The sequence below is a fragment of the Mytilus edulis genome, chromosome 3 (genome assembly GCF_963676685.1).
Source record: "Mytilus edulis chromosome 3, xbMytEdul2.2, whole genome shotgun sequence".
Classification (NCBI taxonomy): domain Eukaryota; kingdom Metazoa; phylum Mollusca; class Bivalvia; order Mytilida; family Mytilidae; genus Mytilus; species Mytilus edulis.
In genome coordinates, this window is record NC_092346.1 from 104,614,141 (window position 1) to 104,641,624 (window position 27,484).

Consider the following 27,484-nt stretch of genomic DNA (forward strand, 5'->3'; position numbering starts at 1 on the left):
TTTTAGTTTTCTGTTTCGAGTTTCAGTATGAACTTATCTACATGCGTATTCCGTTTTTCTCTCTGGCCATAGTTGTCCGTCTGTTATTTTAACCAATGTGTGAAAACTATTTCCTCGATTTCTGATTCATTATTGTCCCATTAGATCTTTTCTTTAAAAAATGAAAAAAAAAATAGTTTGATGTATTAGGCAAAATAGGTACGAGAGAACAGATGAATTTTATTTTAAGTGACATCTTCTGAATTCACACAGACTGACATTGATTTTCTTGTCAATTAATGGAACAATTAGACTGCTTGTAATATTTGCCAAAACAATTTAGGAAGAATACAAAACAATATGCATAGAACGTACATTACTGCACATAAACGCAAAACAGATGCAGAATTATAATAAATAATAACATGCGCCTTTCTCATAAAGTCATTGTTCTCTAGATTACGACGGCATCTTTAAAATGATGAATTATTTCTGCACGAATAGTTAAGCAGTGAAATAACTAGTTATTCCCAATGAATGAATTCCTAACGTTTACGGAAGGGGTTATTAGCATGAAAGTGATGAAGCTTACTTAAACATGATGAAGTTAGTTTTATAGTTATCATTTTGTGATAGATCGGTATGACTTTTTTCATGTTATTTACAGCAAGTCTCTTTTTTGTTGGAGTATTTAATGTTTTCCCTAGAATTCTGGCGTCTGAACACGGTAAGTAGTTCTTATTTTCAATAGTTTTTGTATTACATCAATATTTGAGCTCCAGATATAGTTGGGTCTAAAAGAAAATTAAATCCAAAACCAAAACCAAAACGATTAGACTTTATGCCAGATTTTTTTAATTTTATATCTGAAGACACTACAACATAATGAGAACCGATTTAAATCAAGTTTCTATCTTTTCTGTTACAGCACAGCTATCATCTTATTGTCGGATTTCATTAACAAAACTAAAGTAGATGTTTTATTGTTTCTATACCATCTGTTCTTAATTAATATAAACATAACACATAAATGTCATCGAACATTAAGCTTATAGTACACACAGTTTTATTCTTGAACAATCGCACTATTTCACTCATATCTGAAAATACATACAAAACTATGAAATAATAATTAACTTGTATAAAGTTAGACCCCCAAATCTTTAGCTATTCACACATTTTTCTGAAGGTCATGAGTACTTTTTCGTTACATTTATATTTTAAGTAACTGTTCAAGAAAGTTTCCTCACAAATAATTCTATTTTACTGTTTCGAACTATTTTAAAATACACTAAAAGTTGAAATTACGTCTTATATTTTTATTTCCCGGTATTCTTGAGATAATTATCATGTATTGATGGACGATCTATGATAGCGTCTGTTTCTAGATAAGTTTTAGAAAACGTACTTTAATACTGAGGACCACAATGAAAAAGTATATTGCTGAATGAAAGAGAAAACATCTAATCATACATCTGTAGATATTATTCACAAAAAGATCTACTTAGTTAGGCTTATTTTCTTTTATTACATTTATGAAATTAAAAATAAATACAAATTTTCGAATAAAAGAAATTTGAGAATGGAATCGGGGAATGTGCCAAAGAGTCAAAATATAAAAAAGAAGATGTGGTTATGATTGCCAATGAGACAACTGTCCACAAGAGACCAAAATGACTCAGACATTACTAGTAACAACTAAAGGTCACCGTACTGCCTTCAACAATGAGCAAAGCCCATACCTCATAGTCAGCTATAAAAGGCCCCGATAAGACAATGTAAAACAATTCAAACGAAAAAACTAACGGCCTTATTTATAACGAAAACAAATATTCCCCAATTCCTTTCTCAATTTTATGTAACAAATAAACAAACGACAACCACTAAATTACAGGCTCCTGATTAAAGAACAGAAAACAGCCAAATGCCACTAACTGGTCTTCAACACAGCGAGAAAATCCCGGAGTCGGGCTTCAGCTGGTCCCTAAACAAAAATGTATATTAGTTCAGTAAAAATGGAGGTCAAACATATTTCATCAGGGAAAAAATAGTCCTTCTTAAAACAATGAGTTACGTAACCGCATTTGAACAAAATACTTTTTAGAAATGCAACGGCTGACAACAATTCTAAAGGTATATTTTCAGATGGAAAACAAATTATCATTCACCAGATTGTTTTTATTCTTATTAAGTTTTGATAAATGTGTTACATAATATAAAAAGAAAACTGTTGGTAATTGCAATTTGATTTAAACGATTTGTTATTACTAGTTTCGATTAAGTGATGTAAACGTTCACTTAGCTACACCGGCAAAAACTACATGTAGATTCATTTTTCACCTGAAAAACTAATCAGTGAAAATCTTTTTTAATAAACGAATTTAAGAATAATTTAAAACAGATGAAAATATTAAGGATATCAAATGTTAAGGCATAAGCACAATCTATAATGAATTTAAAGTATTTGAAATAGAATGGAGGACTACACCCTTAATTTGAGATGCCAGTAATTTTAATACGACATAAACTAACCATCACAAGAAATCAAAAGATATATAGATATATTAACTCGCATACTGCAACAAAACTTAAAGACAGGATTTTAGACAACATTTCATACTCTTAATCACCTTAAGTCAAAAGAGGGTGTTTTAGGTGCTTTAGAACAAAAAATGAAGTATACTTTTTACAATTATTTGGAAAAGGGGAATAAAAGATACAAGAGGCACATTTAAACTTATGAATCTAAAAACCTTCTGACAACGTCATGGGTACAAAAAAGACCAACAGACAAACAGAAAAACAATAGTACGCAAAACACAACATAGGAAACTATTTACTGAGAACGACGAACCCCACCAAAACTAGTGATCTTAGGTGCTCCGGAAAGGTAGGAAGATCCTGCTCGACATATGGAAGAGATACAAATCTTAATAAAGACACTACTCTATAACATTTTTAACAGTACAAGAAAGATGATTTATTTCCTGTAAACTACTCAGATTTTCAATTGAATAACAAATTAAATTCACCTTAAAAAATATTTCCAAAATATACTTAAATCATAATAATGCATTTTTCTTCAAATTTTCAACAAATAAAAATACGTAAATATCATGATTGTTACCATTTATTGTCAATCAAAATAGTTTAAATTGTTGCACCTTTCTTTAGACAGTAAAAACGTCATTTCAGAAATGAAGACTTACATATGTTTAGAGTTATGGTAATACATTTTCAGTATCTGCTGTTCAAAGAATAAAAAACTTAGAAGAACAACTTTATAATCATTTAAAAGAAGAGTATCAAGGCGCCTATGTCAATGAGGACCAATTTCATCTCCGTCAGTCATATACGTTACAGACATACAAACGGAGAAAGGTAAGTACACACAACATTAAATTATACACCAGGAACTGATTTTAGATTTAGAGAACGAAATAACATTGTAAAGTATATATTTAGTAAAACCTCTTTATTTAACTAGTATTGGGTCAACAGTCATACGGAGAGTCAATATGACATAACACACTGGGTTTACTTTCACCGAGTCAGCACCAATATAGATATACAGTTAGAAAAACACCAAGGAATGATCGCAGTTACAAAAAGTAAGCTTAAATAAAATTGAGTGTGGAAATAGAGAATAGAGATAACAACACGACCAAAGAACAAACAAAACAGCCCAAGGCCACCAAGGCCATCAATACAGCGAGAAAATACTACTTTTCGTATATCAAAGCATTCCACTGTTTGTCTGTTCCTCTTTTTTCTTTTGCAAATAACGTAGTCATTTTCAACCTAGCCTATTTATTGCCCCTTTTTTCAGTTTTATAACTTTATTTTAGTCAATTCAATTTTAAAGCAACAAATACTAGTCTGATGGTACAGTCCACAACATATTTGATTAAAAGCGGTAAGGGACACAAATCGTATGTAACCCCCACACCCGGGGGGGGGGGGGGGTGTTACTGACTATCCTTTCGGATATAACTGTGCCGACAGCACTTGCCAAATCATATCCTATTCTAACCAGAAAATATTGAAAAACATACCCTGTTCTATACACGCTCAGAAAATGTATACCCTGTTCTAGACCGTATAACATGGATGCAGTTCTAGACCCGGGTTCTAGACGGTATCTTAAACAGTTGAAGAAGCGATCCTGTTCTAAGCAGCAGGGTATGAAAAAGTGACCCTGTTTTGCGGCACACTCATACCACTAAAAATATAGGAAGTATCCCCCCATGGGATGAAACCGGCCATGATTTAGTTTTTTGTTTGAAGAATACATACATGCCCGAGATTAACATTTGGATGGTTGAACTCTTAAAGCTGTTGTGCACAAGCAAATTCAATTAACATTAACTATTTATCCATAACCGTCTAAGTCTAAAGTCAGGAGCCTGTAGTTTAGCATATTCGCTAGACAAGGGTTACGATCCACTCAATCGTAACCCTTGGCTAGCGAAGATGATAGTTTAGACGTTGTCTTTTTACTGCCTATCAATTTTTTTTACGTTTATTGTTTTGTCAAAAATAAGTCCGTATTTTTTTCGTTTGAACTGTTTCAGATTTTGCCATGTAATGACTTATATAGATGATTAGACTGTATAGGTTTTGCCAATTGTTGAAGGCGATATGAGTTAAGTAAATCCACGTTATTTGAACTGCTTAGGATTTTTTCCTCATGAGTCATCACACAACATCTCCTTATTTCAAAAGATCAACTTTAAGTTCCCGTGTAAACATTTTGAATGATATGGCTTTTTATCCATTGATGTAAAATCATAAATAGAACAACTTTTACTTCTTATTGTTTAATTTAAAATTTTCCAAAATTGACAACTGTTTTACAGACTTAAGGACCAAAGGTTTAAAATGGCCTGAATTAAATATATGGTATAGTACCTACCATTTCCCTAACCCTTGTACCGTTAACATAACGAATTATTAATACACTTTACAATCATTCACTTTTTGTATGGATTATTCATCAAGAAAACATGTCATGTCATGTGACTGACTGACAAACAAGAAGTTATAATGCAGTTACGGTTAATATATTTTCTTCAGTTTGATAAATGCCTTGTCATACAACCGGAATCTATTAATGTCTCGCCATTCTTAAGTTCGCTCTTCCTGATAACTTGTATCACACGATTTGTAGACGATGGTTTTAGAGGCTCGTAAGGCTAGTCAGATTCTACTTAACCGGTAGATCAATCATAGAATTACATCACAGAATAGTTTTTGGTAATTAAAATTCATGTTATTTCACCAATTTAAAACAAAACTTTCACCTGCCAGGAGTCGTTATTTTAGGATATAATACATAGAATTAGTAAATATTCATTATTAAATTTCAGAACTTGAATAAAGAACTTCTCTCAGAAATTAACAAAGTAAACCTAGAATCGTTGGCCTCAGAAGATAGAATAAATGTTCGAATCTTACGGGACTATGTGAAAACATTTGTTAGAGGTCATAGATGGGTAATGTGAGTATACATTTATATATTGATTTTCACCATTTACATATAGTATGCAACACACACAGAAACGAACTATAATATAACAATGGCCATTTTCCTGACTTGGTACAGGACATTTTAAGAAAAAAATGGCCGATTGAACCTGGTTTTGTGGCTAGCCAATCCTCCCGCTTTTATGGCAATTATCAAAACTTTATGATTCCATTTATGAAGACAATATAATGGGATTGTAGAATTATGCTACCTTAAATCTGGTTTTATAGCTGGATATACCTCTCACTTGTATGACAGTCGCATAAAATTATCATTAGCTATGTTAAAATAAAAGCAAACAGATATAATAGGTAAAAATGTCAAAAATAGGAGTACAGCAGTCAACATTGTGTTCCAATCTTGATCACTATAATAGCAGAGAAATACATCAACAACGAAAAAAGATATCAAAGACAAAGCACATAAACAAATTCAACAATAAGAATACAAACAAATATCATAGCACAATGACGGGATGCAGAAGGACTGGATGTATGAGTACCGAGCCACTCCAAAAGGTTATTATAAAAAATGAACTAAACAGTAAAGGTTAATAAGTTACAAAGACAAATGAAAGAATCGCATTTGACATTTAACAAATACAATCTGATAATATACGATAGTGTAGCACTGCAATTATATATTTGCATATTATTGTGTGTTAGTTTATTCTACATTAACTAGATGTATAGAAGAAGGTTGAGATCTCACAAAATATGTTTAACCCCGTCGCAATTTTGCGCCTGCAAAAAGTCAGAAGCCTCTGACCTTTGGTAGTTTTGTATATTTTTTTTTTAGTTTGTTACTGACTTTTATGTTATGGAGTTTAGTATGACGCCCATTTTCACTGTTTTAGAAATGTCCTGTACCAAGTCAGGAATATGGCCATTGTTATATTATAGTTCGTTTCTGTGTGTGTTACATTTTAACGTTGCGTCGTTTGTTTTCTCTTATTTTTGAGTGTAATTTCACATTGCGATAAGACGTGTCACGGTACTTGTCTATCCCAAATTCATGTATTTGGTGTTGATGTTATATTTGTTATTATCGTGGGATTTTGTCTGATGCTTGGTCCGTTTCTGTGTGTGTTACATTTTAGTGTTGTGTCGTTGTTCTCCTCTTATATTTAATGCGTTTCCCTCGGTTTTAGTTTGTTACCCCGATTTTGTTTTTTGTCCATAGATTTATGAGTTTTGAACAGCAGTATACTACTGTTGCCTTTATTTAGTACACATTTTTGTTTAGGGGCCAGCTGAAGCCCGCCTCCGGGTCCGGAGTTTATATTGTGTTTGACTGATTTTTTCAGCCATGTTTTACTGTAATATATTTTAAGGTATGGTGCCCTAAATCCTTTCAATAATCTAGAAGGTATATATTCTACAGACTTGGAACATTTACCCGTACAGGTAAGACAATACTAGATCCTTCCATGTTCTTGATTATACTGCTGTCTTATTTAAAGTTGTTTTACACAAAACACCATGATAAGTTCTACATGTATATGTAATGTAACTGCAGTTAAACTAATATGGCAAATCTGTTAGACAACGCTTAAGTCAGAGGAGTTAACTGGGTTTTTTGTTTGGTAACGTTTTTCAAAGTAGCTATAATATATGGCTTTCTCTTGAAACTTAGTGTCTGGATCCTATCTTATCCTGTTTCGTCTATATATATAGTTCACGCACAAAGAGTTTAGAATCATACTTTACTATCATAATGTCGTTAAAAAGTTCAAAAATGATTGGAACTGTATTCACAGAACGAACTTCACGACTAAATGTTTGTTTCGTAATATACATTTCAGATTTATGAACAGATATCCTTGATGAGGAAGGCAATACGATTAAAAAGAACAAACCATTTGTCATCAATGGTAGGTAATTATAGGGTTACATTTTTGAAATTACCAATCTCATTGTATCTTATAACACTTGGTACTACACTCGCCTTGACAAACTTACAACTGTCATTTGCTAATTATCCGACCATATTGCCAAAGATGCAATTTTGACAATTTAAAGAAGCATATCGGCTCGGGGTCAGTATAAATACGATGCGTTAAGGTAAGGTGACATACACAAATAAAACAAACAACGGATCCGAATTATCACCAAAATACATCTATATATACAAGGATGTATTTATAAGAGCTGCTACTCATTGTGTCTGTCTTGTACCTAGTATTGCATAATATAGCATTTGCATCACAACGAATATTCATGGAATACTTGATACCATTAGTCAATCAATCGAACAAACAAATTCATTTTCATATTGTATTCACAATACTGACCAAAACAAACAAATCATATGTTTTCAGTGAACATATACGACAAAAAGTTATGGATCTAAACTATTGTGTCAGCAGATTACATCCCAGCTCCTTTGTTTTAACAGGAGTGATCTGAGCCGGATCACCCCTTCTAGATCACCCCAGTTTCAGTTTCTTTGTTATGCATGCTTTCCTTTGTTCTGTAACATTTTGGCGGGAATGTCAAATTCACTATAAAACTTATAATTAATTATACGGTCAAAATTCACGTAGAAAAAATCCAGTGTATATGCTGGGATTCGAACTCAAGACCTTTAGCATATCAAGCTACGGCACATACCACTACACCAGGACGACTTGATACGAACTAACAGTAATTTAACATACTTAAAGGAAGCAAGCTATTTTATAAGTGGGGCGAGTTGGTAGACCTTTATTCAGTGGGGTTTAAACCTTTTTCGTTAATAAGTGAGTTGTCAGACTGATTGTTCAATTTGATTTTACACTTTTTCAAAAGTGGGGCGAGTCGTATATACTCATCGTGTTCGGGGGTCATAAAGGTTATACATCATATAGTAATATATAAAGTATATTATAATGGTTGTGTGGGGCGAAACTAGATTTTATGAATTGTAAATCGTTTTCGTCTAATCTAAAACAGCTGGGATGTAAAATAGTTATCCCATTCGGACTTGGTGTGTCAGTATTAGATCACCCTCTGGCCTCCGGCCATCGGGGTGATCTTACACTGACACACCGCGTCCTTGTATCTTTAATAGTTATCCCAAAAGGACGCGGTGTGTCAGTGTTAGATCATCTCGATGGCCGGAGGCCAGAGGGTGATCTAACACTGACACACCAAGTCCGAATAGGATAACTATTTTACATCCCAGCTGTTTTAGATTAGACGAAAAACCGTCTACAATTCATAAAATCGAGTTTAGAACGCCACACAACCATTATAATATACTTACTTACATATATTACTGTATGATGTATACCCTTTATGACCCCTGAACACGATGAGTAGATATCAAACAATGTCAACTCGCCCCACTTGCCAATCGGCCCACACTATATCGCCACTTTATAAAAAAATCGCCCCACTATTGTTTGCCGACTCTTCCCACTTTTGAAAAAGTGTAAAATCAAATTGAACAATATTAGTCAGACAACTCACTTATTGGCGAAAAAGGTTTAAACCCCACCGAATAAAGAAAGGTCTGCCAACTCACCCCACGTATAAAAATATCTTGCTTCCTTTAAGTATGTTAAATTACGGTTAGTTCGTATCCAGTCGTCCTGGTGTAGTGGTATGTGTCGTGGCTTGATATGCTAAAGGTCTTGAGTTCGAATCCCAGCATATACACTGGATTTTTTCTACGTGAATTTTGATAGATAGTCTTTTCCGTAAAATTAATTATAAGTTTTATAGTGGATTTGACATTCCCGCAAAAATGTTACAGAACAAAGAAAAGCATGCATAACATAGAAACTCAAACTAGGGTGATCTGGTAGGGGTGATCCGGCTCAGGTTAATAACTCGTATTATCATAATATTAATCACAAAAATTACATCCCAGCTCCTTTGTTCTAACAGGGGTGATCTGAACCGGATTCACCCCTGTTATAACAAAGGAGCTGGGATGTAATTCTTGTGTAATAATATTATGATAATACGAGTTAACTATGTAGCTCAAAACTGTTAGAAATAAAAAAGATCTTTAAACATTGATTGCTTACAAACAAAACATTGCACAATTCACTGTATATGTCAAAGCATACCAATCCAATCCCTGACTAACTCGCTTACTTACTCCCAAACTTACTGACACACGTGTTATTGTAGGTGAATGTGATAGAAAGATTACAGAATGATATGAATCTACATCTATCTCCATTTCTGTCACGGAATAATAGTAGGTGTGTTGTAGTTTACAAAGAATCGATTCATGTTTTAGGATATCTGTCACTTCATTATGCATTATGTATGTTTGTACGTACCAAACACAATCAAATAAATGTGAAATTTACAATTATTCAAATTCGAACTATTTAATTTGCAGAATTCTGAAATAAATAAACACATGAAACTTGTCCATTTCGTTAGATTTGATATTCTTTTTAACTTTTTTGTCGAACATGAAATATTCAACGCTATGTTAGTATGTAAAAACACTCTCAGTTAATCACTCAACATGATTAATAACATTAATAATCTACTGATTTCTGTTCTTCAGTATTCCACAAAGATCATTTCAAGACAAAGGAATTTTAAGACAGGTTCAGATGGCCTACGAAGCTTACGTCGAGCTTGACTCTTTCCTTATTAACGTAAGTACTTGAACAATTAGTTCCTGTGTCGTTTCGCTGTCTACTGTTGTTTATGGTATTTGTCTTAACCTTATTTATACATAGAAATTGACATTGGGAAATTTGAGAGGGTGGGAGGAAATGAGAATATGTGCCTTACAAGGTTAGCGCTAATTGAAACCATTTTATGTACCCGTCGAAAGTGCGAAGTTTGTAATTAAATGTTTGCGGATAGTTGCTGTATGACATGCTTCATTTTGATGTATAAATGCACTGGTGCCTCTAATCTATCAGTGTGAGCATTTTATGTGTTTCATTTCCGTAGTTAAAATGTGGAATTACCAAATACATATGTTACTATATTATATGAACAATAAACACATATCAATGATATTTCCAGGAATACATTCCAGCTACCAGAAAAGCACCCGGTCTCCACTCCATGAGAAATGGTATAGGATATTACAAAGCTTGTCTGAAATTCCATACTACATCAGATATGTCTCCCGATGAAGCTCACGTGACAGGTTTAGATGAAGTAGAAAGAATAGCCAAACAAATCAATAAGGTCAATATTTTTTGGCTAAAATTTAATGATATAATCTGATAAAACACGTCTTCTAAATTTCGAATTTCAATTTCGTTGTACCAAAAAATATCCACTAAAACATAACTAAATATTTATTGCTGTACAGTAATGACAGAGGGGTGAAAAATATCAGACGGACAGTCCAACTCATAGATCGAAAAATAAACTGACAACGCCATGGCTATCAAAGAAAAAGACAAATAGACAAATAATAGTACACAAGACACAACATAGAAAACTAAAGACTAAGCAATACGAATAATGAAATATTATGGACATACAGCCTGTCGAAACTATTTACTGATTTGTTGGCACTGCACAAGGTCTCACATTTCTGAGATTACATTTACAAAAAATCCATTGGATGTTTACTTATAGATATTGTAGTCTTATTACACCAGGGTTTTCGATATCACAAACTGGTCAAAACATTTACTAAATTTTATCACCGGTATAAGGAAATAATTCGTAAATATAACTCAACATGCAGACATCTTATACGTTCAAGTATTTCACATCCAAAATTTTATGGAAATATTCTTTATAAAGCACAAAAATGTCAGTATTCTCCTCAGAAACTTACAAAACCTTTAAATAGACTTATTAAAAGGGGATATAGTTACGATACTGTTGTCAGGTCATTAAAGATTGCATATTTTGGCTTTAACATTGATTCACTGATAGGATCTTTGCATCGGAACTAAAACACATTTATTTCTAAAAAAACAGTTGTTGGCATGGCACGGGTTATGTTCTTCTCATATATTTTATGATAGTATGATACTAAACCCCTAACGGGAGGGATTGTACCTGATATTCATATGATGAAGACATAATCTTTCAATCAGTTTAATTGAGGTCTGGAGCTGGCATGTCAGTTAACTGCTAGTAGTCTGTTGTTATTTATGTATTATTGTCATTTTATTTATTTTCTTTTGTTACATCTTTTGACATCAGACTCGGACTTCTCTTGAACTGAATTTTAATGTGCGTATTGTTATTCTTTTACTTTTCTACATTGGCTAGAGGTATAGGGGGAGGGTTGAGATCTCATAAACATGTTTAACCCCGCCGCAATTTTGCGCCTGTCCCAAGTCAGGAGCCTCTGGCCTTTGTTAGTCTTGTATGATTTTAAATTTTAGTTTCTTGTGTATAATTCGGAGTTTAGTATGACGTCCATTATCACTGTACTATTATGCATATTTTAGGGGCCAGCTGAAGGACACCTACGGGTGCGGGAATTCTCGCTACATTGAAGACCCATTGGTTGCCTTCGGCTGTTGTTTGCTCTATGGTCGGGTGGTTGTCGCTTTGACATATTTACCATTTCCTTTCTCAATTTTAGTCACATAGAACTTTATTTCTATATTTGAGTAGTTGTCAATGGCTTTGAACTAGCTTTCTGTAACTGTAAGTAAATGTATCAGTATCGGTCTGTTTTTTAGTGTTAGTCGATTTTGTGCGTGGAACCAGTCTCCTGAATTTAAAGATTCAACAACGGTGTGTTCTTATGGTGACCTTTGCACATATAATGAGATTGTTTACACTATTGTCCCATGTTAAGGAAACGCTAAGAACTTTAAACTTGTTAGACCTTTTTCATTCTGTGTATGTCTATCAAAATGCTGTTCACCAGTGCTTGTTGTTTGTTTTTCAGTCGTTCATATTTTTATTTCGTTTATTGATACGTTAAAAATCAGGCTAAAGTTTTTCCCATTTGGATTGTTTCACAATTTATGATATTTTAGATTTTATAGTTGACTACACGGTATGGGTTTTACTCATTGTAGAAGACCATAGTGAGACATATTGTTGCTAACATCCACATTTTAGTCTCAGGTGAAAAGTTGTCTAATTGGAAACCACAACACTCTGCCTTCTTTTTTTTTTATTATTCGTCTTGTATCTGCTACAATTCATTTTCATTGGCGTCCAACGTATCACTGGAGAATTATTAAGATAGGGAATTAGTTATCACAGATTACTTAAAATCTTAATAAATTCTTTTCTAAATAACTTTTTACAGACTTAAGCTAAGTAATATTAAAGCCAGCTGTGAAATTAACGTTGAGTCAAACGCTTTCTTTCCTAAAAATATGATACGTTTAAATAGCTGAAGCGTCATGATGGTTATATATATTAAAAGCAGTATTTGAGCAATGATTTTATACAGGAATGCTATCATGGACTATGAATAATATAATGTTTGGCAATTATTATCTTTTGATGTGGTACATATTTACTGAAACACAAGACAGAAGTTGTTTTATTCCGTATTCCGAATAATAATAAATAAAGTCAACAGTAGTATACCGTTGCACAAAAGTCACAAATCGACTGAAAAAAAAAATCCGGACCACAAAACAAAACCGAGAGAGACACATCAACCACATGAGGAAACAAAGGAACAACAGATACACCGAAATGCAACAAAAAGAAACACCAACACACAGAGAAACAAACCCCCCAATAACAACTGCCACATTTCCGACTAAACACAGGACATTTAAGAAAAAAATGATGGTTAGAACCTGGTTTAATGACCTGCCAAACCCCCGTATACCAAAATCCATCAAAAAAATAAATTACAAAAATACCAAACTCCGAGAGAGTTTCTTATCAAGTGGCAAAATCAAAAGCTGAAACGCATCAAACGAATGGATAACAACTGTCATAATCCTGACTTAGTACAGGTATTTTCTTTTGGAGAAATTGTGGATTAAACCTGGTTTTATAGCAATTTAACCTTTCACTTGTGATAGTTGCATATTATAACATTATATTGACAACGATCTGTGAACAAAACAAACAGACACAATAGATAAAAATGTCAAAATAGGGGTACAACAGTCAACAAATGATTTTACCATAGTTATATACATAAAAGATCGCGGCGTTCTCGGTTCATTTACCTCCGGCAGGTGAGTATGCTGTTTTTATTCATTATCCATTTCATATAGAACAAGTTCTATCAATATGGAATAACTCAAGTTATCGATCTTTGAATATTACAGATAAAAGATCAGTTGAACTTTAACACAGATTTAACAACATTTGTCAAACATGTACAATATCATACAACTATCACGCCAGTGAGTATACAATAGTATTTCGATTACTTAAATTATATCTGAGTTTAATACCAGAAGTAAAGGGTTAAATGTACATTATTTTTTAAAATTGTTATTTGGATGGAGAGTTGTCTCATTGGCACTCACACCACATCTTCCTATATCCAATTAATACATTTTGTACGTCTTGTCTTTCAAGATCTGAAGTACATCATATTATGATAATCAATAATTTGGACCGGTACAAGAGAGAAGCCAAATTTCTTTGTACTGAACCGTCAAACATTTTATGTCATTTTTAAAATTTCAGATGCAGCTAAATTTGTAAAAAATACTTACACCTAACCGACACATATATTTGCTTCTTTTTTAAGGTTTCTCTTTGCAATCTAATGATTAAGATCGTTGCATTATAATTCTTATTTGATTGGATTTAATTATAATGCTCATGTTGCTTACTAGGATCAACAGTTTTTGATGGTACGTGACGTTTTAGAAACTGTGAATAATACACTACTGGATACAGTCTTCTACAAGTTACAGAAACCCAAAGTCGTGTAAGTAAAATAATGGATGGTGACATCGCGTTTCAATATGATTAATTAAAACAAAATGATCTTAAAAGCGTTTTGAGTGGTGCTGTAATAATCGCTATGTAACACTGACGATATATAAGAAATATCTAGTTTCGAAAAACGTGCTGGTTTTATCTTTTTCTTGGCTGTAAACAGAAAACATTTTTCAAATAGGGACAATCATATTGAGTAGACCTTAATGAGACAGGCAGCTGGCAGTAATTTGTATACATGATATCTAATTCCATGTAGACCGTATACAACATCTGTGTATGTAGATTTATCAACGTAAAACGGCCAAGATTTAGAATGTTTACTAAATAAAATACTAATAAAAATTATATGCATGATCGTGTTGAATAAAAAAAAATCTGTAAAAAAGTAGTGCTAATAAGTTTACAATGATATGATTTTAACCTGTATCTGTTTCTTTCAGATTACTTCCAATAATCGATGGGAAAGATTTGTCCTTAGGGTCATACAGAAGTAACGTTTTCTATATAAATTTAAATCCTTCTATAAACAGGTATGTTTTCAAAACCAAGAGTTCATCCAACAACTTCAGAATTTGTGGAAACTAAGTGCCCCGGCTATTATTTAGTTTGTTTTAGTACAATCCTTTTCTTTAGTCGAATGAAGACAGACAGATCATTTATTAGAAATTTTCTGTTCGTTATTTTGTCCAATCTATTCTGTCCTGGTCGAACACATTTTCATATTTTCATTTTTTTCTTTAAAGACGCTATCTATTATATCATGTTTTATGCCCCACCTACGATAGTCACTGGGGTAAAGCTGATGACCGTAACTGCATTCACGGTCATCCCAAGATGTCGGATGAAAAATTAGGTCAGTTTCTGTATTGTCTGTTTAAGTGTTTCTATATCATTTTCTTTACAAATCATACATTGAAACGATGTAAATTTATAAAAGAATCACTCGAAAATCACTAATTACTTCCGAGAAATGTGCATGAAACGGGAAATTCGATTTGAAAAAATCGTTAGGATGACCGTAAATCATAATCAAAATATTTTCAAGATGACCGTAACATAAAACAAGGATGACCGTGATTGGTAAAAAGATGACTGTAACTTGTAAAGGATGACCGTAATTTGTAAAGACTGACTGTAATTTATATAGGATGACCGTAACTTTTATAGGATGAACATCAATTCTAAGAAATATCCGTTGTATTCAAAGCTTTTTTGTTGAGTTTGTCGATCTCAATAGGGGCTCGGTTAGCGGATATAAATATGTTTCATAAATTCTTTTTTTAAACTATAATATAATTGGCCATATTTAGGATTTATAACAATGATAGTAAATTGCATATTTCTCGTAAACAATGAAATATTTAATGATATCGACGTTAAAATTTTAACACAAATTGACAGCGATACGACGAAAATTTGAAGAAACATGAATGTGTCCCTAGTACACGGATGCCTCATCTACACTATCATTTTCTATGTTTAGTGGACAATGAAAATGGGATAAAACTGTAATTTGGCATTAGAATTAAAAAAATCATACTATAGGGAAAATGTGTACTAAGTTTCAATTTTATTTAACTTGAAGCTGGACAAACAAACAGACGAACAGACGAACGAACGTACGCACAGACCAGAAAAAACATAATGCCAATAAATGGAGCATTAAAAACATTAATAATACATACGAATATTTGGTAATCGAGCCCATGTGTATGCAGGCGGAAACACTTTTGAAATAGAATAAAAGAATTGAAGCTCTGTGTGTATCGAGAAAGCGATAAATGTTAACTGTAATGTTTGATATAGTAACAAAATTTTAAAAAGTTAATAGAAACAAATAAAACGACAATTTTCTTATTTTAAAAACACCATTTGCATAAGTTTTCAATGTATCTGTTACATAGTAATGCAAAACAATAAGATATCAAGTCGACGACATGGTTCTTATCGGGGCCTATGCGGTATGGGCTTTGTTCATTGTTGAAGGCCTTACGGTCACCTATAATTGTTAATGTTTGTGTCATTTTGGTCTTTTCTGGATAGTTGTCTCATTGGCAATAATACCACATCTTCTTTTTTATATATAGTATCTATAAGTTGGATGTAGAAAATGCATAACCTCCGATTTTTTTTTATCACGGACGGAGAACATATCAATCTTTTAGTTCAGAAATTTTCGTGTCTGCCCTTCCATTATGTGAATCAAGAAAAAAATCCCCAAAACAGGTAACGATTGTATCGAAAAGAGAAAAATCGAGTGCACTGACCTTTTTTTGTTAGGGCATGTTTGGGTGTATATTTTGTCTTTAAAACGTACAAAGCAAGAGTATTTTATATAGCATCTCGCTTCAGATTCTATCATTATTATATATCAAAGCTACAGGTTGACTTTATAACGTAAAAAAATGACAGTACCATGCGCGTAGCTACGTTCACGTCAAAACGCCCGGGCGTACACTTTGATTTGGTAAAACAAAATATTTTCATCTAGATATTATTAAAAGAATTGGTTAACAGTACATCAACCTTCTAAGTCTTTCTTCAATTGCTTGTAATTTCGAATAAAAATGACAAAATTGAGGTGTCATATTTATATATATTTGTTCATTTTTTGTCTAAGTCTAAATCTACCGTGATTTCTATACTCGCTTTCCTTTTTAAAGCAATTCTTTATGTACTTTGATTCGAAATGGGGGTTTGCATTTTTTTTTTTAAATTATAACTGTGTAAATGTAGGTTAAGTATGTGGTTAAAGTTTTTATATATTAATAACTTTGTCAAACCGTCGTATGATTTTACGATAGATGGACAAAAACTGTTTATGGTCAAAAGAGTAATATACAGCGCATCATGACAAAATTATATATGATGAATTTTCCCTTAATTTATAGATTTTTAAAAGGAATTTCTTGAAGAAGTTACATTCTGAGGTTTAATTTTGGTACATATAAATTATTTGTAAAACCGTGGTCAAAGTTAATGAAACTTTTTTGGAGGAATACACGTATAGCGCAATAATAAATTTCCATCCTGGTATCTATGATGTCGAGTTAATTAACATGATAAATTTATAAACCTCCATATTTTGTTATGAAACTTGTGCAGCTATTAAATGAAAATATTTGATTTGTTTAAATCCTGTAGTTTAAACATATTTTATTGTTCCAAAAAGAGACAAATGGATTAGACACAAGTTTTTCAACTTTCAATCCTGTAATAGACTGATAAATGAATAAACTTTTACGGGGAGAAATTTCAGGCGAAAACCAGGGTTCTATTTACACATTTTGATATTGCACCTGAACAACTCAGAAAATTAATCATTTCATGTTCATTTATGATTCTAAATAAACAAGAAATAGATTAAACATAAAAAATAACCATTTTGAATGTTGTTATTGATATGAGTTTTCAATGGCAGGAATAGTATGTCATTTTCTATAACTTTAAAACTTCCGGAGGCTTAGCACCCGCTCATCTACCACCAGCTGGTTCATTGGCCTGGATCCAATAGGGCCTTTAGGCCCTGACCGAGCAGAGGCGGATTTCCCTTTTTGGGAAAAAAAAATTGGATGCTTATATAGGGAATCATTGAAGCGTGACTGGAGCGGGCCCCCTCTTAGGTCAGTCAGTGGGCCCCCACTTATGAAAATTTCTGGATCCGCCACTGCCGAGGTTCGGGCGTACACTTGAAAATGACCTAGCTACGCCACTGAGTACGAAAAGATGGAATATATGGGTCAAGTGAGATACCTATCTAATGAATCACAGAGTAGGTGTGTTCGAATAGCTATTTTTTTCTAAAAGTACTTGACGACAGTCTTTTAATTTGGATGATGAAAATGGATATCTTCGAAAAAATATGATTTTCTTGTGTGTGATAACTAGGGTTTATAATCTTCAACCACTAAAATTGTTTAGTCTGCCCTTCCACGAAATATTTTATTAGAATTTTTTTAAATGCTTAAGAATTTTCAAAAATTCCATCTGACATCCGAACAGACAATATTTTAAAGTTGAATCAATGCAGGCAAGATCATTAACTAATGCTCATTAGCTAGTAGATACATTTGTCTTTTAAAATATAACTGACATATAACGATCGATCGTAATGGTGTTATGTGGATAAATTTATTAGTTTTCAAGAGCAAAATTGGCAGAGCGTCATCCCTACAATGGCTTCCATTTCTACGATTGTGAGCATGAACTCGCGTAATGGGGAGATAATTTTGAAGAAGTGGAATCCTGACTGTATGAATAACATTTCTGTATACATTGTATATACAAATTGACAACGTTCCGCCTTGCGATACGCTTTTCGTACAATACTATTTTAAGGATCTACTTTGCCGGAGCTCACCTTCACTGATAAAACTCTCATATTAATATGTGTATACCAACACGATTGATCATTTGATACAAAAAGATAGTTATATAAATACGGATATTTCTTAGAATTGAGGGTCATCATTTAAAAGTTACGGTCATCATTTACAAATTACGATCATCTTTAAAGCAGTTACGGTCAGCCTTGTTATGAATCGCTGATTCTGTTACGGTCATCTCGATTGTGATTTACGGTCATCTTGGCGATTTTTTCAAATCGAATTTCCCGTTTCATGCACATTTCTCAGAAGTAATTAGTGATTTCCGAGTGATTCTTTTATAAATTTACATTGTTTCAATGTATGATTTGTAAAGAAAATGATATAAAAACACTTTAACAGACAATACAGAAACTGACCTAATTTGTCATCCGACATCTTGGGATGACCGTGAATGCAGTTACGGTCATCAGCTTTACCCCAGTGGATAGTTAAATGTTAAAGTTTTTGGTCAAGGTAGTTTTTGATGAACTTGAAGTCCAATCAACTTGAAACTCAGTACACATGTTCCCTATATAATATGATCTTTCTTATTGTAATGCCAAATTAGATTCCCCCAATTTAACGGTCCACTGAACATAGAAAATGATAGGACGAGTGGGGCATCCATGTACTGGGGACACATTCTTGTTTTCCCTTTATAACTTTTATTGACGTCATGGTATTTCGATGTGATTGTTTCATCATGCACGTCAATCTCCAACCCCAATCTTTACTTCTTCAGTTGTCATTTCTTAATAAAGCTTGCAAGCTCAAAGAACTTACTTGTTTATAATTAAGCAATATATCCTACTCTGAAATATTGTCCATTGTACTTCTGTCTATTCTTCATATGGGGATACATATGAGCTGTTAAGAAAAGAGAATTTTATTTATGGTTTTATTTTTTTGCGAATTTTTATAAATTTCCTTCCGCTTAAACAAGTAGTAGTTGCAAAATTTTATATTTATCAGGAAATGTGTTGTTATTTGTTAGTGAAATGTGTTGTTATTTTGTTAGTGAAATGTTTCGCTATATATTCTAAGTGTTTCATAGGTTTTCTTAGAAAATAATAAAAAATACACTTTAATTTTCAAAAAAACACAAACCGTAGCTTTTTATTTTAATTCACATCTTATTTATTTTATAAATCATACTTGACTAAAGTAGTTTTATAATTAAATGAACTTCATTTCAGATCATCTTTACTGACGATTCCATTGGTATTGCATGAGGCCAATCCTGGTCATCATTTCCAGGTAAATATATCGTTTAGTTTAAAAGTTTTTAAACGGTATAAAATTTCAAAGCAGAAGTATATGCTGCCAAGCTTAAAATTACATCATATATAAAAAATAAGTTCTTACTGATAACAACTAGATAAATTTAAATTATGAATGTATCATCTTTACTTACATGCATATTTTCTTTTCGAATATCCATTGACACCACATTCTTTATTGGAAAATATTTTGCAGAATTCATATGCATTTAGCCGAAACCTTCCACGCTATCGTCAGAATATATTCCACACTGGATTTCACACAGTACCATTTAGCTATCCAACTTATACAGCATATATCGAGGTATTTAGTAATATTAGATACATAGTTCCTATCACGTTTATTCCTATCAGGAGTTACACGCCGTTTGCAACAAACAGAGAACCGGAACATTTTACCCTTCCGATTTCAACCACGGGTTAAGCGTGAAATTTCTTACACATGTTATTATCTATAGAAGAAACAGTGAAGTAAATTCAACGAAAAAAATAGTAGAAGACATATTTCAAAAGATAAACAGCCTTAAGAATCAACAGTTTTGAAATAAATTACCTATATGCCCCCCCCCAAGATCTTTATGATTCGACCAATTGAAAATGAATAAATATATAAAAAAAAAATTGGTCTTGTTGCTTTTTTATATTTTGTTCATGTTCATTATGTTTATTTAGTTCATTTCGACGTATGTGCTATTTGTTGTTGTTTGTCATTGTTTGATTGTATTATTTGTCCAGAGGATTTTGGTGTTAGTGATTGATGTAGTCTGTTCTCCTGTGTGGTTATTTTGGTAGTTCCTGCAAAGAAAACAGTGACCATAGAAAAAAGATTGGCAGACTTTATTTATACAAATAGCATTACTTCTGCATAATTATTTTGAAATTTTCAGGGATGGGCGTTATATGCTGAATATTTAGGATCAGAAATGGGATTATATTCAACAGTATATGATAAGTAAGTTTAATTGATACCCTGTTAAATTAGTCTGCTTGCAGAAGAATAATGACACGTACAATGGGATACCAGCTAGTTCACATGTCAATGTCAATGATCAAAACTCAGAAAAACAAATAGACACAACCGTACAATTTTCGTAAACATATTACTTTGATTTGTGAAACTAACCACCTATGCGTCTGAACATTTACTGTATACATGTCCCTGGATATACAGCAACTTAAATCTCCGAACAAAAAGACGACAAGGGTGCTCTCAGTTACTGAAATCAAATTCAGAACCAAAATGCAATGAAAATAAAACAATGGCATGCTCTCCCAGACTAAAAAAAATAGTCATAAAATTGAGAATGCAAATTGGGAATATTCCATAGAGACAAAAACCCTTCCAAAGAACAGCCCAGGACCACTAATTAGTGATACAACCCCTCACCCGGAGGCGGCACAAAAATGTTTTCTAGTTCAGTGAAAATGGACTCCGTAAATTAAGGGCATCATTAGTATACCGCTGTTTGAGAGTTATAAATCGATTGAGATAAAAAAAAAAAAAAAATCTGGGTTACAAACTCAAATAGAGAGAAAACAACGAAACAACAGAAACACTGAAGTAACATATCATAAAATGAACAAAACCCCCCCTGACCTGTAACGGGGACAAAAAAAGGCGGTGTTGAAAATTTTTTGTAAGATATAAACCCTCTTCCTATACATCAGATCAACGTAGAGTAAACAAACACACAGCAATCTGCAAAGTAAAAAGTATAATCACAAAAATACTGAAAGCTGAGGCAAATTCAAAACGATAAAGGCCCCAATCAAATGGCAAAATCAAAACCTCAAATACCTCAAACGAATGGGGAAAAAATGCAAAATTCTGACTTGGTACAAGCATTTTCTTATTTCAGAAAAAGTTAGATTAAAGCTGGATTTAAAGCTTGCTACACCTCTAACTTATATTACATTAGCACCAAACAAGATTAGTGTATCAACATTCAAACGGGAAAACCAACGCGCTAATCTAAAAAAAAAAAAAAAAAAAGAGAAACGAGAAACACTTATGAACCACATCAACAAACGGCAGCCTCTTAACACCAGATTCTTGACTTAGGACAGGTGCAAAAACATGCAGCGGGTTTAAACCTTCATCCTTACCTGAAAAAATATGAAAAATAGTGTAACAATACAACATAGAAAAACACACTATAAAATATCAATTGAAATGGCTTAACTCAGTCAGAAGACATATTGACAAAAACATTATACATAGACAACGTTCATTAAATTTTCAAAACTTGAATACAGACACGGACAAAGTAAACGAGTTGAGAAATATACATACCATAAGAAAAAACCAAAGATACTTCACTGTCAAAAGATTAAAGAAATAACAATAGGAAAGGAACAAATATCTTTTGTATCGTTGTATAGAGATTTTTTTTTTAAATCTAGTATAAGAAGTCTCAATTAACGCAGTAAAAATCGAAAACTTTTGATTGTTTGAAGTTAAAGTATCAGCGAGTTGATGGGAAGTGTATTTATTTCAATCAAATGGAATTAATACGGATATATGTCTGCTAAGTACCAAATGTGACCGACTAGTATTTATACATCCTACATTCATGTATTTAGTTATGATTTTTTTTGTAAGTTCTGTGCTGTCATTAATTGGAGATGTCCGTTGTTACCGGTATTCTGCGGTTTGCGTGCACCATTATAATATTTAATTATGCATTTCTCTATGCTGAGTGTTTTACGTTTGTTTGTACTGTAATTTTGTCACGCAGTTTTGTAATTTTAGCGATATATTTAACTAATTGCCATATAAGAAAAAGCCCTGGCTAGCAACAAAAACAGGTTCAACCCACCGTTTTTATTAAAATTTTCTGTACCAATTCAGGAATATGGCATTTGTTATACAATAGTCCGTTTCTATGTATGTTGTCGTTTGTTTTTGTTGCAGTTGTTCCAGTGTTTTCCTCTTATAGTTGATGTGTTTCCATCCGTTTTAATTTGTAAACAGTTTTTTTTTTAATCAAGTAAGGGTTTTTGAACAGCGTTTTATAAATGTTGCCTTTTTTAACGTCTTGGAACGTAGGTTGTGGTCAAGGTTTTCCAGAAACCTAAATGACCGATAAAAACCACAAAATTATCGTTTTTTGCCAACATCAAAACAATGTCCTGACTTTGTGGCTTATAATTTACTTTTATAAAGAGATTTGTGATACTACGTTTACGGTTTAGTAATACAAAAACTTTTTAGATCTATCAAGGAACTAAATTTTGACGTCTTTATATGTGAGTACTATCCTTGCTTTTATTATCAGTGTTGGGAATTAGTGTCAACGTCTTCGTGAAGTTCGTTCTTGATATTTCTTATGAATGCCACAAACTCATTTATGATATTTATGTTTGCAGGCTTGGTAGATTGATATCTGAAATACTCAGAGCTTGTAGGTTAGTGGTGGACACTGGAATACACGCATTTGGGTAAATTTACGGTTCAATTAAATGTGTAGAAAAAATGCAAGAAAATACCATGCTGTATTTGTAAAGTCATAAGATGTATCTAAGGTTTAATATTTAATTTCTGCAATAAAAACAAGCAAAGAAAATGAATAATGGTATACTTTTCGGAAAATATCATTAACGAACACAAACTACGCAAAAGAAGTAAGTGACACTAAGGATATTTAATCTGCAAATATACATTAATAAATTTGCAAATTTGTTATCTACCATAAACTTACTATTATGATTAGCTAAGTAGTTGCATACGTTTATTCTTTTAGTTGGCCCAGGGAACAAGGTATCGAGTACATTCGGAACTTTACAGGAAGTGACCAACAACAGATCGAAAATGAAGTCGATATGATAATAACATGGCCAGGAAGGGCATGCGCATATAAGGTCGGAGAGATGAAAATAAAGCAGCTCAGAAGACGTGCTAAGAGTATACTTGGTAATGACACATTTAAGAAAGCAAAACGATATTCATAATAAACTGGCAAGTTCACCGAATATATAAAAGGAATCAAATTTGATTTACAATTCCCTCATTCATTAATCTCCATTTGCCACTGAACGTTAATCAGCCATTCATCGTCATCTTATTTCAATCCAAAGTAAAAAAGGAACTTGAGATCTCGTTTTATTAATTGTTTCGTTAAGTTAATGTCTCTTTGACGAAAGCCCCACAGGTAATCTACATACGACAACACTTTCAGATAATTAGATTACAATAATTGGTTGTCTTCATCATGACAATTACTAAGTATCTACGTTTAAAGTTCATTAGATCGAACAGTAAGAGAAGTAACAAATATGAGAGTAAACAATGAGTACATATAAACATTGAGGCAAACTATTACAACCTTTGTTTTTAATTTTCTTTCAGGTTCTAATTTCCGTTTAGAAGACTTCCATGACGTTATATTACGGAAAGGACCCGTATCATTAAGAATTTTAGATGATATTGTTGGAGAGTGGATTAAGGACATTGTTAATGCGAATGCTTCAAATGGAATATGGACAATCACATATGGTTGTTACGCACTCTATGCTAACATCATAATAATATTCTTCTTATCATAAATGCGGGATACTTCATACAATGTTTTAAACACGGTTTCATTATTAAAATGAAATTCATTGCGATGTTTTACCGCCTGCATCTAACAAGCGCTTCAACATTACTAATACAGATTATTGGCTTTTTGATAGACGTGCGTGAAAATACAAACATGCCACTAAAATAATAAGAATTTGGTTTTGAAACTGGTCAGTTGTCCGATGCAGTGCGCACTTGTGTGTACTCCCATGATTGTCTAGGTGAAATACTAATTTGTGTTACATCGTCTAAATACAATCAACAGCTGCGCCATGAGCGCATGATACGCCCGACGTCTTGTGTGGAAGTTTTACGCAATAATCATAAATAGTTTCTGAGAAAGTTTTAAGCAATAACCATATATTGTTTTTGAGACACGGCGGGACATGCGAAACACCCCCACCCTGTTTTTTTTTTACAAAAACTAAATATCACTAAAATAAAATTTTGAATCAAAACCAAAAAGTATACAGATCTTTAGATAAATAAAACAAAGAAGTGTGTAAAGTTTTAAGCAATAATCATAAGTTATTTTTAAGATACGGCGCGACATGTAAAAAAAACCCTCCCCTGTTTGACAAAATACTCAATAACTCAAAAATAAAATTTTGAATCATCACCAAAAAGTATGCAGATCTTTAGATTAATATAACAAAGAAGTGTGTATAGTTTTAAGCAATAATCATGAATTGTTTTTGAGATACGGCACAACATGTAAAAAAAACCTCCCCCTTCTTTTACAAAATACTCAATAACTCAAAAATGAAATTTTGAATCATCACCAAAAAGTATACAGATCTTTAGATTAATATAACAAAGACATGTGTAAAGTTTTAAGCAATAATCATAAATCGTTTTTGAGATATGGCGCGACGTGTAAAAAAGCCCTCCCCCTTTTTTTACAAAATACTCAATAACTCAAAAATGAAATATTGAATCATCACCAAAAAGTATACAGATATTAAGATTAATATAACTAAGAAGTGTTTAAAGTTTTAAGCCATATCAAGAATCGTTTTTGAGATACGATGCGACATGTGAAAAAACACCCCCCTATTTAGTTACAAAGTGCCTTAACTCAAAAAGTGTTAATCTTATTTTCACCAAAAAGTATATAGATCATTTGACCATCATAAGAAACAACTGTATTAAATTTCATGAAATTTGGATAAGTCTTTCTCAAGTTACGGTGCGTCATGTTTACGCCGGACAGACGGACAGACGGACGGACACCGGACATTTGTATACCATAATTCGTCCCGTCAAAATTTTGACGGGCGTATAAAAAGTAGATGATTAAAACATATTTGTTTTGGAAAACATAAGGCCAATCTTTTGCTTGGAGACGAAACATACCGATTTTTTTTTTTTTATCAAATTGTGTTTTCATGTTGACCTGATTGTAACAAATTGGCATGTGACCGTAAATATTTGCTGATGAAAATGTTTATAATTCGTGCACTGCAATAAGAGCATGCGTATATAGTTCCTATTGGAATACCAATCATTGGAGGCATTTTATATCTCAAACATAATTATTTTCAATAAACTAATAAACTACCGATCAGCTTTGAATAAATATAATTTTATATGCATATGCACATTCTTGACTCCACAATCTGTCGATTTCTGCATCTTGGAATTGCGTAAGGTGATATTTTCTCTGACTGTTAATGACATCTTTATTTAAATCCATTAGAATTGTATGTGTACTAATTGCTATTTTAGTCCAAGAGGCATGCTTTTTAATAAGATGTTATTGGCTTTGAACTAGTTGTCAGTAACTGTAATTACTCTAAGATCTGTTCTTGGTGCCTTTTTGTGTGGGGGTTGGCGCCTCTAAACTAGTTTACTCTTAACAAGTTTAACCCCGCCGATGCTAAGTCAGGAGCCTGTAATTCAGTGGTTGTCGTTTGGTGCTGTATATTATATTTGTTTTTCGTTCATGATTTTGTATATAAATCATGCCGTTAGTTTTCTCGTTTGAATTGTTTAACATTGTCATTTCTAGGCCGTTTATAGCTGACTTTGCAGTAAAGAATCTATTCATTGTTGAAGTCCGTAAGGTGACCTTTAGTTGTTGATGTCTGTGTTGTTTTGTCTCTTGTAGAGAGTTGTCTTATTGGCAATCATACCACATCTTCTTTTTTTATATTGTTTATTTGTTTCAATATCCAATAAGTGTATTGTATTACTAAGAGGAATTGTCACGCCCCCAAAAGAGAAATAGTAAGACACAAATTGATCGAGACTATGTTATTGATCAAGCCTTTCAATACAATTTAGTGCTAGTATAGGGTAGCACACAGTTTATAGAAATCATAGCAGTCAATAAAGACAGCATACTTCTTCAAAGGAGTTAAATAAAATCATCATATATACCAGGATTAAATTTTGTACTTACGCCAGACGCGCGTTCCGTCTACAAAAGACTCATCAGTGACGCTCGAGTCCATAAAAGTTAAAAAGGCCAAATAAAATACGAAGTTGAAGAGCACTGAGGACCAAAATTTCTAAAGGTTTAAAAGATTAACTATTCCTGTGGTGGAAAAGCCTTAGTATTTCAAAAATTCAAAAGTTTCGTAAATAGTTAATTTATAAATATGTCCATATGGACTTATCCAAGTCTTCCACAGTTTTATTTTTCAGTTTATGAAAAGGTAATACTACTATTTACATAAGAATGTTTTACTCTGTGTTAAGATCAATTAAGTTGTAATAGCTTGTCAGATAAACAGAACCATGTGTAGTTGAACATTTAATTATGGAAGATATGAAACTTATTTCATATTTTTATGCCCCATTTATGGTAATTATGTTTTCTGGTTTGTGTGTGCTTGTTTTTAAAATTTAATTAAGAAGTCGAATGGTGTTCAGTTACTGTAGCAGTTATCAGCACAGACTTTGTTAAAGTGTGTTTATCTACAACCTATCTTCAGTATAGATTGTTTGTA

At 32.6% G+C, this 27,484-nt stretch overlaps 1 protein-coding gene across 1 annotated transcript; it reads left to right on the forward strand.

The window, feature by feature from the left end:
• The first annotated feature begins 389 nt into the window (after positions 1-389).
• Positions 390-26,092, forward strand: LOC139518080 (uncharacterized). The gene is made up of 17 exons (XM_071309746.1): positions 390-706; positions 3,221-3,360; positions 5,349-5,479; positions 6,840-6,912; positions 7,311-7,379; positions 9,628-9,701; positions 10,019-10,112; positions 10,492-10,659; positions 13,695-13,772; positions 14,214-14,308; positions 14,763-14,852; positions 19,886-19,946; positions 20,166-20,273; positions 20,857-20,921; positions 23,339-23,410; positions 23,713-23,882; positions 24,318-26,092. Exons 1-17 carry the CDS (start codon positions 622-624, stop codon positions 24,512-24,514), a joined length of 1,770 nt encoding a protein of 589 aa, XP_071165847.1. The 5' UTR covers positions 390-621; the 3' UTR covers positions 24,515-26,092.
• Positions 26,093-27,484: the final 1,392 nt, after the last annotated feature.